This window comes from Syngnathus scovelli, chromosome 6 (assembly GCF_024217435.2).
Source record: "Syngnathus scovelli strain Florida chromosome 6, RoL_Ssco_1.2, whole genome shotgun sequence".
Taxonomy (NCBI): Eukaryota; Metazoa; Chordata; class Actinopteri; order Syngnathiformes; family Syngnathidae; genus Syngnathus; species Syngnathus scovelli.
Window position 1 is genome coordinate 15,666,421 of NC_090852.1, and position 17,327 is coordinate 15,683,747.

The following is a 17,327-nucleotide window of genomic DNA, read 5'->3' on the forward strand; positions in this document are numbered from 1 at the left end:
GATCCTGATCTTCTGATTTTATTTGTTTGGCAAAATAATTCCCAAATCTATGATGTTTATTTTTTTATTAATTTATTATTGTTATTATTATTAAATCATTTTTTTAAATTGATTTATTTTTATTAAATTTAAATAAATTACATTTAATTTGTATTTTTTAAATCTTTTTTATTGATTTATTTTTTATTAAATTTAAATGTCATTTAATTTGTATTGTTTTTAATCCTTCCATTCCGATATTACAGACTCTAATTTGCATTGCGTCACATGACTTATATTACTTTCGTCTTCCTTTCACATGCGTGAATTCAAAATCCTCATTAGAATGGAAAGGTCCCAAAAAAGTGTGAATAATTACGAAGTGAGTGGAACCGTCGAGCTTTCTGCAACGGGGCTTGGCAGAGGTGTGCGCTCTTCCCTGGGACTGCTGCGCCAAATTACACCAGCATCTTTTCGCCTCTCCATCCCACTCAAGTGTCCTCGCGCAGCTGTCGCTTGTGCCGTACGGCCTCATCGGAGCGCTCCGCTTTTAATCGACTGGCCGTGACGTGCAGCCGAGGCGACAGGAGCAGTCCACTTTTGGTCCCGCTCGATATGTACCCGCGTGGAACCCTTCCAAATCCAACTGGCCTCCGCAGAGTCAACACCGAGTGGCTGCCAGGTGTGCAGAGTAAACAAAAGCCCGCCGGGGGTAAAAATGATCCTCTCCATATTTTCTACTCCGCACTTGAGTGAAAATAGAAAAAAATACGCCAAATTGAGTCCAGAGGTGATTTATCATGAGATTGAAATTGCTGAGCAGCTAGCGAGTATTTATTTATTTGTAATGCTTTGAAAATGAGTGGTTTTAGTTTTTATTTATTATACGTTTTTGTATTCTTTTTTTGGGAGTATTTGTCAAGTGCAAGAATGCAAAAAATAACGATAATGTCATCAGCTGACGTATTTAAATGACGTGAACCTGCGCATTTATCCGGGATACATGCCATGTCGTGTCACGACCTGAAATGTATCCACAACATTGGCGCTCGAATGCAGCCATAGGTTAATGGGATTTCGACATGTACTCTTGTCTCGCAGCTTTTTTATTTTTATTTTTGTTTTCCACTGGGATAAACACAGGAGTGAGTCATGCGCATTTGTGATGCAGATTTCATTCGGAAGCTTTCTAGCGGAAAGCCGTAATAACCTCAACATGCCGCACGTGATAAATAATGCACACACCCACTCGCCTCATACGTTGACTATGTGGCAAGCAAACATCCATCTTCCTGGGATGAAGACGGAGACGATGATGATGATGAGCAGTGATTGTGACATATAGAAAAATTGGAAAAATAATATAGGAAGGTGTTTGGAGGTGATACATAAGTTGTTTGTGACTGTGGTTAGCGTCACTTCACCACAGCGCCCTCTGCTGGATCTAATAGGGCACTAGTTCACTTGCCCCTAGTGCAACATTACTATTAATTGCATGTGGAGGGGCACTGGCTCACTTGCCCCCTCCGTGTCACTGTCCCCGCCAATGAGTGATAAAATGTTACTTCATCTTATTAGTGACTGTGGTTAAGGTTTCATTTCACTACAGTGCCATCTGCTGGTTGTGGTGGGGAGCTGCCCCACTTGCTCTGAATAAAAAAAAAAAAAAATCTCATCACAAGGAACATGCATATTAACATATTAAAACAAACACGCCTCCTGATTAGCTTCCCTTGCAAGAGTGGTGACAGTGAAGTGACATTTTTTTCTTTAAAGACGTCACGTTGACAAGCAAAACGGCTTCCTAAAAGGCACTTTGTGGCAAAGAAGTAGTCAAGCCACCAGCAATTTTGACTGGGAAGTGAAAGATGAGCAAGCGTGACGTTTTCTCTCACTGCACCCTCCGCAGGTGCTCCGGCACAAATGGATTTCTGGATGAAATGGCGTTTATGGAAAAAAAAAAAATAGAATTGCGGGCTATTACGGAGCAAGCAACCCCTTTGACCTCGGCTGCGGGGTTCCCGTCCATGTTTGACGGCAACAATAATGCATTGCTGATGGAAAAACATCAGGTGGTCATCCAGAGTCCTGACTCAAGTTGACAACATTCGGGAGGCCTCGGGGAAAGGCCATCCCGCCTCCGTCCACTAGGAGGCACTCTTGCTGTCTCCGTTAACTAACAGACATTAACATTGTGCGTCTGTGTGTGTTTTTGTGTATGTGTGCCCTCTGCGTCTTTAGCGAGATTAATTAACTCAACTCCAGTCATTAGCCTCCTTTTTGAAGCTCCATATATCATGCCACCCCCCCTTGCACTCATCTTATGGAGCGACTCAACTGAGAGAATTTCTAATGAGATGATCAGATTGCATTTGAGCGTTTGCCGCTCACTCGCGTGTGCTGGAAAAAATACATTTCATCAAAGAGAAGATTAACTCTGATTTAATGATGCCGTTTAAATGGACAAAGTACACACGCAAGGGACACTTCATTAGGTACACCTGCGACATGTGATATTGTCTGTCTACAAGTGTTGCTGCACTTTTTGTGTTTAAATATTTCCCAACAGGTTATTAATATCAAGGCTATGGAAGAAAAATAAATCCCCTTCTGAATTGGGAATTGGATTCCTTCATTCAACTGAAAGTTTATCTAGTCAAATAAACATCTCAAGAATGTGTCTAAGCCTTAAATACAGTTCTAAGAATTGTTTTTATTTGAGGTGGGGCAAAAAAAAAGCCCAATCTGCTGTTTGATGCTTCTAACGTAGCAGTCAAACTTGAATGTCAGGTCCAAGGGTAGCTCAGAAAAATCTTATCCAAACATTCAAATCGGAGCAGATCGAGAATGCCAGGCACACAGGGAGGCCCGCCGGTTTCCCTGGCAACGGCAGGAGATGGTCTCCTGAGGTAAAGAATGTTTAATTGAGCGATAATGACTAAGCCGTTCTGAGCTCTACGAATTTGGCCAAGTGCTGCCTAACCTTCAGCTAATATCAGGTGTGACATTCACACGTATGTGCCTTTTACCCCCATTCTTTGGTTGGGCCACTTTTTTATTGCTTTGCTGACGATTAAATCCCCCCTTTTTTTTTTTTTTTTTTACAGCCATGCCCTATTCATTACGTTCCAGACCTATCTATGACAAATGAAAATTTGAAGAAGAAAAAAAGAGACCATGTAAAATAGTTTGAACCCCACATTTCAAATAAATGGGAAGAGCCACTTTTGATTGGCGGTGAATGGCAACCATTATGGTCACACTTGTTTTATTTCAAAAGGGGGAAATTCAGATGCCAGCAGTTAAATAAATAAATAAATAAAATAAATGAATCTGTCCAAATTTAATACATTGTTTTTCTTCAGGCGCGGTGGTATTTACAGTTAAAATATACAATTATTATAGTTCTATATAATAGATGAATATATTTATTACTATTAATACAATATAATTATTACTTTTTTTTCTACCTGAATAATAATAGAATCTAAATAAATAAACAAAGAGATGTATTCCCCCCCCCCGCATGCTATCTCACAAAATATTTCTGTTGCAGGTTTGGCTTTATTCTTTTGTTTACTGAGCTTGGAAGCGTGTGCAGAACAACAAGGCCTACATCAAGTATTCATGAATCTCCTCATGTTTCATAAGCAACGGCTGCAAGGTGAGCGAGAACTCCGTGTAATCGTCTATCAAACATAAATAAGTAGTTGTGCCTTGGGGCTGAGCGGCGTGGGAGGGAGGCTTGGCCAGGTTCCCTGGATGCGGTGTGTCTCTCATCTGCATAAGAATCAGAGTGCGCAACACGCTCGTGCCGCCGGCTATGCCCACAGTTGAGGTGTAACATTACCACACGGGAGGGGGGCAATCGGTTGCAAGATAGTGAGCGGTAAACTTGAAAATCAATTTCATTATTAGCTCCTTTAATCATTTCAGTGTCTTAATCGGATGGATGGATGGATGGATGGATGGATGGATGGATGGATGGATGGATGGATGGATGGATGGATGGATGGATGGATGGATGGATCCTCGGCGGGGAAATTCATTTGCCAGCAATTAAATACATAAACAAACAATATAGATATCGTACACGACAAAAACGATGAGGAATAGATCTGAGTAAATTAAATAGATAGGTTAATAATTATAAAATAGATAGGGTAATAATAATAAATAGATCCAATAAATAAACAAACAATGAATGAATGTTGTTAGCTTGTTGTGCTTTTACTTGCGTTTTATAAAAGGCAATTTATCATGGTGACATTGCTGCAAGGTCAGGCCTCTATCATGGTCATCTTACTGAGTGGAGATGATGCATAGCGACAAAGAGGCGCACCGAGTATTCATGAAAAACATTCAAGACGTCTTAACACAGAAAACTTAAACATGTTTGTGCAGATTTAAGAGTCTCGGCTCAGCCGGGATCGTTTGATATATTTTTTTTCAGGGTGTGTCGGGGTTAGACACGTTTTTGTGCCGGCCTGACCTCTGCGGCCAATTATAACGCAGGCCAACGCCGCGGCCGACGATTTGTATGGGCGAAGGGACTTTTATTTTTCCATTTGCTGACATTGGAGATCACACGCTTATTATCATCACAATGCTGGCATAAGGGAGCTTATGTAAATGCTTCTGTCAGGCCGGCCGAGCTTTGTGTTTGTGAAGAATGGCAACGGGAAAAGAATGGCGTCCGCTTACTTACTCGAGCTGAGCCGAGGGAGCCCCCACAAGGACAACGCCGCTTTTTTTTTTTTTTTTCCCAATCACGGGAAATTGTATTTAATTTAACCATTCAGGCTGAAAAGTCATTTGCCACACTTGCGTGATCTAATCCTTTACAAAGATAATAATGCTCATTTTGTTCATTGGCCAAAGACTTAATAACGTGTTGATCACTGTAATGGGAAGGTGACGTTGCGTCATCATGGCGTAATGGATTTGACCACCGAGGATGCAATTAGACGACGATTTTAGCTGTCCTCGGGGCTGAGAAGAAGAAAAGAGCAACCTGGCCGCAACTCGGTCTATGCAAATAATGCAGCTGCTCTCGAAGACTCCCCCTGGAGGAATGTGGCTTAATTAGGCCCCCCTCTCCGCATCGGTCCGTGCCAGCGCCTGAAGAAAAAGGCGGGGAAGGAAAATCTCCTGCGGGGTTTTCGGGAAGGCTCTGGCAGCGATGTTATCTGTGGTAGCCTTGCGGGGATCCATTTGTGTTGGCTGACGCAAGGCTCATTGTGTCTGTGGCTCGAGAGCACTTTGTCATCAGGCCCCAATTAGCCGCGAGTACGCCGAAGGAGCCACGAGATCCATTTGATAGAAACAGGCTCGTCCGCGAGGGCCGACGAGTGGATGACGGTGTGTGCGTGTGAAAAGTCAAGCGCTTTGATTGGGACGCTCTCGCGGGCGCCGAGTTGTTTAGCAACCTTCGACATAGCGATGATGGGGTGCGCATGACAGCGCCTCCTCTGGCGATTGTTTACTGTCTACGGAATGTAAATAGAAAAGGAACTCACAGGCGAGCGACGAGAAACGGCCACCTGGCGGTCTAATTGGATGACCTGCGATGCTCGCGTTAGTTATTTTTAGCCTGGGGAGCAGCTTTTCAAATTCTGCAACTACACAATGAAAGTTTGAAGATGCCACGGGGGTGCATTCCTGGAAAATGGAATATTTGAATGAATACGCACAAAAAGACTATCTTTGTCTCTGTCTCTTTGGCCTTTATAGAAGCGGCTTAATCCGAGTGTCGGGCTCGATCTGGAACCTTTCATTCTGTCAAGTGATGTCAGAATCCCCACTTTATAAATGACACAGTGCACTACGGCATTGTTGAAAATGTCACCGACTGACATTGTCTCCCGTGGTGATAATTGAAGGCCCCGCCCCCGTCTGACTTTAGTGATGGGCTAATTTGCCATTTTTGTATGATTTCTGTCAGACCTCGACATCGCTGGGGTCCTGACACTGTTGGCCGCTGACCTCTGCTGGCTCGGTGAGGTACTGCAAGCGTATCCTCTGCAAATGGGAAAAAAAAAAAGCCAGACTCAAAGTAATGGTCCGTTAGGCTGTAATAGTTTGTCTTTTGTACACTTATGCCCCATTCCGTCGACCTCTCTTCGATTTAAGAGCCGACAGGCCGCATTGCCACTTGCAATAAATGCAACCATGTGGAAATTCTTGACGGGTCAATTGGGTTGTGCATCGTGCTGAAACCGTCTCATCCTCAATGCGGCGGCCTTCTTTCTCTGGAAGTGTGTGAGACTCTTTAATAAGGAAATATTAATAATACAGCATACAGATGGTGCACCTCATGCTCCTGTGTTTTGTGTCACCACCTCCCCTAAAATTGTTCCGCTTTCCCAAAATAGATGCAGCAATGATTTGGGATTTGGCGGCTGTCAGTGAAATGGAGGACACTGCAGCTGGAAGGGGGGGGGGGGGGGTTTAGGGTTAGGGGGGGGGAAAGGCCTCTGTCAGGTACTATTGGACATTTCCAGATGAATAAAAGCATCAAGACTTAATCAATTAATTAATCAATGGAGGGTTGGATGAGGCCCATTAGTTGCCACTGAAGCTTCATTTTTCTTCTTAGCAAGACATTTTGATGAATTAGCCCAGTGGGAACAGTTCCAGTGCACAGCTATGAAGCCATGAAAGAATTTCTGGATATGTTTAGGTGTGAGATAAAAGTCCATCAAACACCTTTTGGGTTAATTTGAACAAAAGAGGCATTCCAAACTTCCTGGAAGAGTGGAAACTTTTGCTACTTTAAGATGGAAACTAACCATACGTAGCAAAATTTCGTACACTTCCGAAGGTGTACCCCAGGGTTCACAGCTCGGCCCTCTCAAGTTCACCTTCTGTTTAAAACAGTAGGGTTTTTGCCATTTTAAATGAATTCAAAATACAATACAAAATAAATTAACAAATGATGATCGGAGAGAAAAATATTTTCAAGTAAAATTTAATGCAAACAAATTTTTCATTCAATTATTCAATTAATAGATTGATTCTATTAATATGGTGTGTTATAGCAGCAAAGATAAGAATTCAAAAATAATTGACAGATGGTGTAAAACCAATTCTTGCTCCTAAACCTTATTCTCAAGGTAGTTTATATACGGCGCACCCCAAGGTTCCTTACTCAGTCCTCTCTAGTTTTCTTTTTCCACCAAGTAATTAGCAGTCTCGTCAAAACATGGTCGCCTCTCATTTCCAGAACCTACGACATCTTTTAGTTGTCCCAATTATTCTTATCCTTGTGCCCTATTAGTGTTTGAAAAGTGGCTAATGTACTTACAATGTAGGCCAGAAAATGACTTTACTGTGTGATGAAGTAACAATGGTTGCCATCGTTTGCTCGAGTGCTCCTAATAAGAACAGGAAGGCAAGATAAAGGCCTCCCTCGAAGGTGGCACCAGTAGCCGTAATGAGGCTTGACGTCTGATGGATTAACCGTACTTACTTTTGAAAAGGTTGTCTCATTTTCCACTCACCCTCCGCTGTGCTCACAACTCCATATCGGTAAAACAAAGGCCGCTTGTTTTTATTTATTTTTTTTTAGTCCTAATGCTTTCATTGCTCAGCATTTTGTTGTGTTTGGACATTTGTGTCTGCGGGTCATTAATTCTTACAAGTGTTGACGCCATTTTCTCCCGGCTAGCCAATAGTGAATTTGTAATGAAAATTGACGAAGCCCGAAATGATCATCAGGCACTTGGATTTTTTTTGGGGGGGATGCTCACCGTAACAAAGCGGAATGAAGGTTAGTGTGGCTCATCTTTCAAAGTGTGAGGTGAGAAGAATGAGCGTGACATGATCGAGGTCCCTCAAGGTTCTTTTCTCGGTCCTCACTTATTCAGCGTTCCAATCGAAAATGTCAAAACCTCCTGAACTCTCCCCTAACTACTAAAACGCCTCTTCTCATCTTTGAAATCACAATTTGGGACGTAAGACCAAACAGATCCATCTTCTCTGATCACCGCAGAAAGAAACACCAAGGACGGGCTAGTTTTGCCCTTGGGCGGCTTTTGCAACGGTGCCAAGTTTGTGTATTATGCACAAAACGTGCGTGTGTGTGTGTGTTTATGGTCCATTGAAGTCCACTTTGTGTTCTTTTGGATCTTTTCTGGCCCTCGCCCAAACTGCAAATCTGTAAGAGGAGATAAAACGACGTCCAGACCGTCAGACAAGAGGCAATGGATAGCAGCCCTTCGGAGACGGATACTCGCAATTTTATTTAGAACATTTTGGAAGAGCGCTGACGCAGAGATAAGCCTTTGGATCTCAGAACACAAGGAAGCTTATCAATGAATGTCATTTGTCTTTTTTGGTTATGGGAATTGATGATGGTCATGTGACTGCAGTTTGCATTTCAATCATGGCCCTCAGCCACAGTTTCAATTAATACATGTCGAAAAAATGGATTTAATTACATTCGTACCCTTGACTGAACAAAAACAATATATTTTTTTAATGAGCTGTGGTTTCTCAATCCCACGTCACCACGGCACTCAAAGTTTTGTCGACGCTTAATCGTCGAACGCGCACCGATTGTCGACGTGATGTCATGTTTAATACACGATTCGACGATGGCTGTCACGACAAACACTTACGCACATTACACGTTTGTAAATCCAAGAAGTTTTTTTTTTTTTCCCCACGGCTGGCTGTTTGCGTGTGATTCTGTTTGTATAATCAAGCTGATTGATAATTATGTACCAGAGTGACTTTTTTTTTTATTTACACCTCGCTTTGAAATCACTAAATGAGGTACTCTATATGCCATATGGATTAACACTAGATTGGTAGATTTTATTTTTAGGTTTTTTTTTCGGGCCAATCATTGAGAAAGAAGTGTGTCATATATTATATTATATCATATTTGCAATACTGTTTGAGTGGAATTATTGCTATAAATCAGTGTTGAGGGGTAAACATTTTCTCGCATTCATTGCAATTTCAGTACGGCCCTGTGTACTCATTTGATTATACAGTGGCAAGTGTATGTTCAAATGGAAATGTTCATTATCATCGTGCAATACGAGAGTGCATCGGCGCGCGCACGAATCGTATTCCCCTCTCGTATTCTCGTCATGCAATGTTAAGCAAATGCGATATAAAGCAAGTAAAGGAGGACGGCATCCCTCACAAAGTCAATCTCGTACTCACGTGAGAATATGGAGGACTCATCAGCGCCGGCCCATGATTCGCTGCGATTTTCTGACTTATTGATTTCCTTTTGTCCATTATCTGCCAGGCGGCGCGAGCGGAATGATAAACGCCAGGCGGCGGCGTATGAATTTAGATAAGACGTTTAAGGCTCAGTGCGGCACGCTCGTACATCAAGTTATTATCCCTTGTCATCTCCCGTCACCTCTTTATCCCCTCACAAAGGGCAGACGCAATCGAAGGTGTCCCTTCACATCTGCCTTGTCCCCTGTTAAAGGTCCTATCAGGACCATTCTGAGGCGCTCCTCCTGTAAGGAGCCCAAAAAAAAAAAAAAAATCATGATTGTGTTCATCAGAAATCATTTGTGGGCCGCCGTCATCATCCAGAGGACAGTCGGCTGTCAACGTTGTGTGTTAAGTGAGTTATGGTTTCTAAGGAATGTTAAGAAGGTCATGTTTAAAATAAATAAAAACAAGCTGATTCATGAGGCTGTTAGAAGCTATAACTCCATGATTTGTTTGCATGGCAACAAGGTGGGTGATCCATCTATCCGTTCTATCCCTTTCCGGATTGAACGAGTGTAATACATAAATCTGGCCGTTAGGTGGTAGCAACAACCTTGGGTGTATTTACTCTGTCTGTTCTAACTTCGACGAAGAAGAGGCGTCGGCAGAGCGTGTCTAGAAATTAGCATCTAAAGCAGGTATTCGTCATTTATCCATCTATTTTCTATATCGCATGTCCTCACGGGGGTCGCGGGTGTGCTGGAGATTATCCCAGCAGTCATCGGGCAGTAGGCGGGGGACACCCTGAACCGGTTGCCAGCCGATCGCAGGGTACACAGAGACAAATCCGCACTCACACCATTCTATTGTGGTAAATATTTGTTTTGCATTCGTCGCATGATTTTCAATTCTAACAAGAGCAAATGTGTCGTTTATTTTGAATGCAGTGGAATGTTAATAATATGGCAAGATGTGAAGTAATAAGATACCGATCGACATGCATGGGGACGCGCTCGTATTGTTTTGATGGGGGCGGCAGCATATTTTGATCACTTTTGGCTGCCGTTCACATTGACTATGATTAGTTTTGTGATTTTACCTCTGTTAGATTTTGTTTCAAGAGACGTAGCGTTTGGTTAACAATGGGCAAAAAAATGTTTCGCGCTCGACTTCTTGCAAAAACAACGCTAACAGCGTAGCTAGCTTCATGGCTAGCAGCTCGATGCTAACCGTCGTTGCTGTAGTCATTTGAATAAACAATTTGCCTTCCAGCTTTGCATTTAAGTGTCAAACCATGTATGGTATTATTTATTTTTTAATGATACGTGTTAGTCTATCGCGAAAGACGACAAGGTAAATAGCTGTTACGTCAGCAACAAATACATCTAACAAATGTTTGCTACTGGTTAAAGACTACAATCATTATATATTGTGAAATTAAACACACCATGGTATACATTTCTCCCCACTTAATAAAACTCATATTAGCAAAATAACTCTTCGTCGTGCTTTCCCCAGCTAAATTGGCATTTACTTGAACAGGCAAGTTATGACATGGATCCCCGAAACTATTTAATAATAATAATAATCTGTTACGTTCCATTTTTACCGTTTGTTGTAAAGCAGGCCTAATATTGACAAAGTGAAGTGAAAATCTTAAAGAAATCAAAAACTGTCTCTTTAGGTGGTGCATTGTGTGCTTCCAACCAGAAGAGGGCAGTGCAACATAATACAGCAAATCGCATAATAGATGTCAGGAAAGTTCCAGGACTGTGTCAAATAAACTAAATTATCCATACCGCTTGTCATGCCAAAGACGGCCAGTGTAATATGTCCAGGCATTAGTCTTGGAAACTTTTTGAAACTCAAAAAGAAATCAAATGTGATAACCTTGCTGTAAGGTGGATTACTGAACTAGAAAAAAATGTTGGGAGAAGAAACCTTACTGGACTTCCCCCTGCCAAAAGGAATATTTGTAGTAGATTATCTCATTCCTAGTCTGACTTTATTTCCCACAGTGTTTAATGGCTGGGGGCAGAAATGCCGTCCAGGATGTTGACACTCACTTCCTGTGTGGTGACGCGTACGGGTTCAAAGTTGAAAAGGATGTGGCATTGTTGCTGTCTGCAGAGTTTAGTCTGGACCCATACATACCACAATAATATTTATACTTTCTAATTCGGGAGTTGATTAATGCTTTTTTTTATGTGGTCCAGGAAAAGGAGATTGCTTGTTTCAGGATGGAAATTTAATATCAAAATTTGGCTTATCTGTCTCCCCCAGATGGCACGGGCTTTACTATGACAAATGTTTCCAGATGGTACACTCATCTCCTATTGTCTGATGGAGCAAAAAAAAAAAAAACATAACTGGTCACTGTAGAAATTCTTTTGTTCTTAGTCTGCAGGATTCGAAGTCATGGATGAGCAGCAGTCGTCTCCTGCAGCCAATACGGAGAACGCCAGCCAGAGAAATGGAGATGAGGTACGAATTGTAACCGAACAATGGAAAGTTGGACCTTAACTTTAAATAAAAGGTCAATTTTCCATCCGCTGAGTGAGCGACCCTTACCCGAGATGTTTTTCTTTCATCTCAGAAGACAAGACGTGCCACCTGGACCAAGGGCAGGAAGAGGAAGAAGCCCATGAAGGACAGGAATGCACCCAAAGCGCCGCTGACGGGCTACGTTCGCTTCATGAACGATCGGCGCGAACAGCTGAGGGCCGAGCGTCCGGACGTGCCCTTCCCGGAGATCACCAGGATGCTGGGCAACGAGTGGAGCAAGCTGCCCCCTGAGGAGAAGCAGGTAAGAGGCCGCATCAAAACAACTTCAGCCTACCTTCATCCAAAATTTTGGGAGTGCTTGGCAAAGCGAGACGCCGCGTTTCAGACGAATCTTTGTCCGCAGCGTTACCTGGACGAGGCGGACCGCGACAAGGAGCGCTACATGCGAGAGCTGGAGAAATACCAGAAGACAGAGGCCTACAAGCACTTCACCAGGAAGGTCCAAGAGAAGCAGAAGGGCAAGCGACACAGAGGCGGTGAGGGCTCATTCGCTTGCCAAAGCTCGTCTCGGGCCTCGATGGATAGCGGCAAAGTCAAGTACTAAATAAATACCGGTATGAAATGGCACAAGACGTTTAAATGGCCGACGAGCTTGCCCGCCCAGTATATTTTTAAAATCCAAGATTTATTTGACCGTTCCTCCACACACACACACACACAAACTGCACTTAAAACTTCAAAAGCTTTGGCCGGAGGGAAGTCTTTTTTTTTTTTTTTTTAAGCATATGCATCCATTGGTTTCTTTTTTGGAGGGCATTGGAATTGAAGCACCTCGCATGTTATTTTCTGTTTCCTTTAGTTTGACAGTAAACTTCAACTGGGCGTGGCAGGAACGGCTTGAAACTTGTTTTTCAAACAACTGTTAGCTATTTCTATTATTGCGCCATTGCGGCGCTCATATCTCAGATTTTTTGCTCTCAAGTCAAGGCGCACAGCTGAGCAAGCTTGAATAAGTCGGAGGATGTAAAGAATGTCAATTTGTCACTGTCAAAAAATATTTGCAATCTGATTTTATTTTATTTTTTTCCCCCCCAAGTGACATTTTCACATTACTGTATGTCATCCAAGTGTGAAGAGGCATCCGTGTTTGCGCCTGTTGGATGACCACTCGCTATCAGAACAGAGGACGGGACGGGGCGTTCTGTATGACTTTTGCTCACCTGGGTCAAGAGTGAAAGCTGGCTCCCAGTGACGGAAACATGACTCATCTGCTGTCCTCTTTCTTCATTTCTCTCTGCTCCCCCCTCTCCTTTTCCTTCCTCACCAGATGTTGGGAACCAAGCGGCCAACGAGACTCTGCGCGAGGTTGGTGCTTTTTTTTTTTTTTCCCCCCCTGACCTGTCAACACATCAATATAACAATAGTGTTGCATTACGTCTTTTAAAACATTTTATTTGGGTCCAATTTTCACCTGGAACTTCTGTGCAATACACGTTGGTTGGCATTTTTCAGTACAGCTTTAAAACGAGCTTCTCCGTTATCGTTTCCACACTGTTGCTCACCAGAAGGATAGCGAGGGGAAGGACCGAAGCGTGTTTGACATCCCCATCTTCACCGAGGAGTTCCTCAACCACAGCAAAGGTGGAATACGACGATCACACGCCGACTATGCCGTCACATTCTCATTCGTGTCCCCCCCCCTGCTTTAGCTCGCGAAGCCGAGATGCGTCAGCTGCGCAAGACCAACATGGAGTACGAAGAACGTAACGCCGCACTCCAAAAGCACGTGGAGAGCATGCGTGGCGCCGTGGAACGCCTGGAGGGCGACGTGATGCAAGAGAGGGGACGCAACGGCCTGCTCCACCAGCACCTGGACACGCTACGGCAGGCGCTCACCGCCAGCTTTTCTTCCGTACCTCTGCCAGGTAACGACCGTGCTGACATTTAGTCATCTTGGGTCTCTTATCCATTCACGTTTATCTTTGTAGATACGATAAAACACTGACCTGATTTTTTTTTTTTTTTTCTTAACTGTTATAAAATGACATTGGAGTTCCTCAGGGAAATGTTTTACATCCTCTAGTTTTCAATAAAGGTTAACCACTCCTTGTCCAGCGTCAGTTTCCTGCACCGCTCCCACAGCAGTTGGCGCTGTTCCCCGTGGGCGTGGAGGCGAAAGATTGATTGGGCTGACCGCTGAACAAAAAAGTGTTCTATCGAAAGCAGCGTCAAATGTTTACTTTTCACTTAATTGTTGTTGTTGAGCAAATCGCTCAGTGCCGCTGATGTCAGCGAACAAGTCGAGGCAGATGCTCAGAACAAGAACGTCCTGTGACCTTGATGTTTCTGTACTTGTCCCCCCCCCTTTGCTGACCTACTTTAAATCAGAACATCCAAAAAAAAAAAAGTCCCCAGCTCCATCAATTATTGCCATCATTACGTCAACAGGCAGCGGCGAGATGCCCACCCTGGATTCCATCGACTCGTACATGAAGAAACTGCACAGCATCATCATGAGCAACCCGCAGGAGCACGACAACCTGATCAACACCGTCAGAGAGTTGGTCAACCGTTTGGACAGGTAAGAAGGACTTTGAGTCCGACAATTTGGCTAGTCTGTGGACAAAACAAACGAGAACGAGATTTTCTTTCGTCTCAGATAATCGCCAAGTGGGAGGGCCGGCCGCACACTGATGGTCACAGCCATCAAACATTTAACTCTCTGCAAAAAGTGATGATGATGATGTAGCTCCTTATATTTATTATTTTCCCCATTTTCTTTGGAAACAATAACCAACGACTGAGAAATGTGTCGCCACAGCGTGAAGTGTGCAGTTTGCGTATTTAAAACAAATATTACTTTGTGGTTCATATTTTGTCATGACAAACGTGCCATTTAATTTCTGTGTGTGTGTTTGTACAGACAGAAGTACTTGTGTTTTCAATAAATAACAAAATGTTGAAGTGTACTCACTTTTTTTGTTTTAAGAACTTCCTTATTTAAACTGTTTATGACTCAATCAAAAGCAGCTTTCGGCTTGTGTATTACTATGTTTTTTGACGGGACATTATGTGGCTTCCTGTTTTCATTCAGGGCTGCCTCTTTTTTTTTTTTTTCTTTTTCTTTCTTTCTTCCTTCCCCTGCCTCCACGTTGACCGCTGAGACTTCCCGTCTGCAAAGGCCACACGTGTCGCAACTCTTGTACTCGAATGACAATGTCCCAAACAGATGTCCTGCGCAGCCTCATCTTTACAACACCCATAGCGACTTCTTGTAAAACAAAGAAAAATATTCCATGAGGTGTTTTGGATGTACTGAATCATGCTAAAAAATGATACCATCATTATTCTTTGTAGGGGTAAAGAAATATTTCTTGCCATTTGACTTCTGATAGAAACACGGTGGCTTGGTGCAGTAAGCCGGCTTGGCACTTAAGCTCATTTGTTTAATGAGCTTGGCGGCCTAATTTATCTCCCGTCTGTGCCCGAACTTGAACGCGGCACGAGAAATGCTAGCAATACAAACATTGGAACCGGATTGGTCGAGTCCAATCGGTCAGATGACCTCACAATGTGTCATCAATGCTCTTTTCTATCCACCCAAAATGAACTTTGTCCTTCTTCCCCGCTGCATCCTTGGCAGCCTTCCCTAACTTTGGGCTGGGATGGAGGCAAGCTGAGGAAGCGTGACTCAAGATGTCATTTTTGGGCTAACCATTGATTATTTTTGAAAGGGCCTTTTAACCATCCATGTTCAACATTGATTGACTTCCGCAAATGTTTTGTAATTGCAATCGGCGTGCCCTCTTTCCTATTTAATCAATAAAGTACTTCAAAGTGAGGCGGAGGAGGAAAGCACTGCCACTGAACCCATTTAGAAATCCATAAATTAGAAATGAAGCGACTTGGAGCAAGCTCCACCCATTTTAAAATAATTATACTATAAACACAACCCCATTGTCATTTGTATTGAGGCCAAGTCAGGCAGTTTCACTGAAACTGTTATTTGATTCTCAGAAATTTAAATTCCATGATAGCTTAAATATTAATTCAAGTGAGAAGTTTCAAGTGACTTCTTTTTTTTTTTTTGCTTAGAACACGGCAGTTTTCACTGTTACCAAAACAACTGACATTGTAATTTTCACTACGAACGATCGATGACTATTCAGTCTACCTGACAGCCAATTATTGTTCATAGCCCCAAAATATGTCTGGCGTCAAGTCTTTGAGCTTGTTCCCGCTTTGCCTCCATCATTAGGCCCCGGCCGTCGGCGTCGTTTTTAGCAGTGAGTCACTTGAAAGTTTATCATTACACAGCTGACTTCCTGCCAGCACTGAGTCACGTCGCCTGCCAGACTCGCTCGCATCTTTTGGAGCGGCCCGCACCTGCATCGTGTTTTCTTGGGGGGGGATTTGGCCGCGACTGCACATTCTACTGATTAGAAGGACATTTCATGTGCATGCCCTGTTTTGTTTTCAGACTTTTGGGCTTCACTTCCATTGGCGTCTCTTTGAGATGCTCTTCAGAGCAACGCGAGGAGAGTTTTCAAAAACTGCAAGATATAGATACGGGTGTGTAAATGGAAAAATATATTTCTTAAATCCAATTTTAACCTCAAAATTAGGTATCTCGTAATGCACTCGTAATGTATGTGTAATCATAGTAAAGAAAAGCTTTTTATTACAAATTAAATATCATTAAAAAGAATGGAAAACAAAATTGCAATATAATGTAATTCATAAAGTAAAAAAAAAAAATTACCCAAAAATTTATTAATTTTTTACGTTTCTCCCCTTGCTCAGATCAGTATAATTTAAATTTTGAGTGAAGGAGTACAAGGGCACAAACTATACAGATAAGGGGTGAAAGGTTACAACAAAATCATAATATTCCCAATAGTTTCCATGCATGCAGCTGACAATCAAGTTATTGTCTTGTTGTTTAACCTTTATTTTGCTCAGTCAACCTTTAAAATGTGAGTTGGGGTCACTATGTATTATTTGATGCATCAGGCCTTGAAAAGTCATTGGCTGGTGGAGTGCAAAGGGAGAAGAGCAGCAGCGGAGGAGGAGGAGGAAACAATGATTGGAATTCGCTTGCAAAAAAAAAGAAAAAAATTGAGTCATTCCCACATGTCAGGCTTTGGCTAGGAACTCCGCCCCCTTTTTTCTTCTTCCACATGTGCTGCCTTTAGGCTCTGGGTGATTTTTCAAAACCAAACCAAGAGGTGTGTTTCTTATAAATGTTATTGTTGACTCCAAAACATAACAAAAGGCTCATGAGTGGAAATGACAGGCATGGATGGACGTTTACCACAATTGAAATGTTATTATTACCCACAGCACGAAAGGGGATTCCCCACCAGTGCTCACAATCCCATATTTTTCACAAAAATGTAAGGTCTGAAATTGAATGAGTAACAGATTAGGGAAAAAAAAAGTGACTTTTCTGTTATTTCTTTCTAAATAACAATGGGTCTGATTAACATAACCACCACAAAATTGACGGCAACACGGAAATTTAGTTCAAGTGTGTCCACAAATTAGTTTTTAAATAATTTCTATGTTTCATGATGTCTGTTTTGTGTGTTTCTGTTTAGCAATCTCTACCGTGATGGCAACCAGAAATCAGCCGTGTTGATTTTGGAGGTAGTCGAAAT

General features: G+C 42.5%; 1 protein-coding gene across 5 annotated transcripts in view; it reads left to right on the forward strand.

Annotated features, from left to right (window-relative positions):
- hmg20a (high mobility group 20A) overlaps positions 1-14,636 on the forward strand; it is a 53,735-nt gene extending 39,099 nt beyond the window's left edge. Inside the window, exons 4-12 of one of the 5 annotated variants that reach the window (XM_049722606.2) lie at positions 3,536-3,643; positions 11,563-11,646; positions 11,759-11,968; positions 12,071-12,203; positions 12,995-13,032; positions 13,233-13,308; positions 13,377-13,592; positions 14,116-14,248; positions 14,327-14,636. In XM_049722606.2, coding sequence (XP_049578563.1) covers positions 11,581-11,646; positions 11,759-11,968; positions 12,071-12,203; positions 12,995-13,032; positions 13,233-13,308; positions 13,377-13,592; positions 14,116-14,248; positions 14,327-14,330 — 876 coding nt within the window. In that variant the 5' untranslated portion in view covers positions 3,536-3,643; positions 11,563-11,580 and the 3' untranslated portion in view covers positions 14,331-14,636. The other 4 variants (XM_049722608.1, XM_049722604.1, XM_049722605.1 and 1 more) reach the window with 4 other exon arrangements.
- The last annotated feature ends 2,691 nt before the right edge of the window (positions 14,637-17,327 follow it).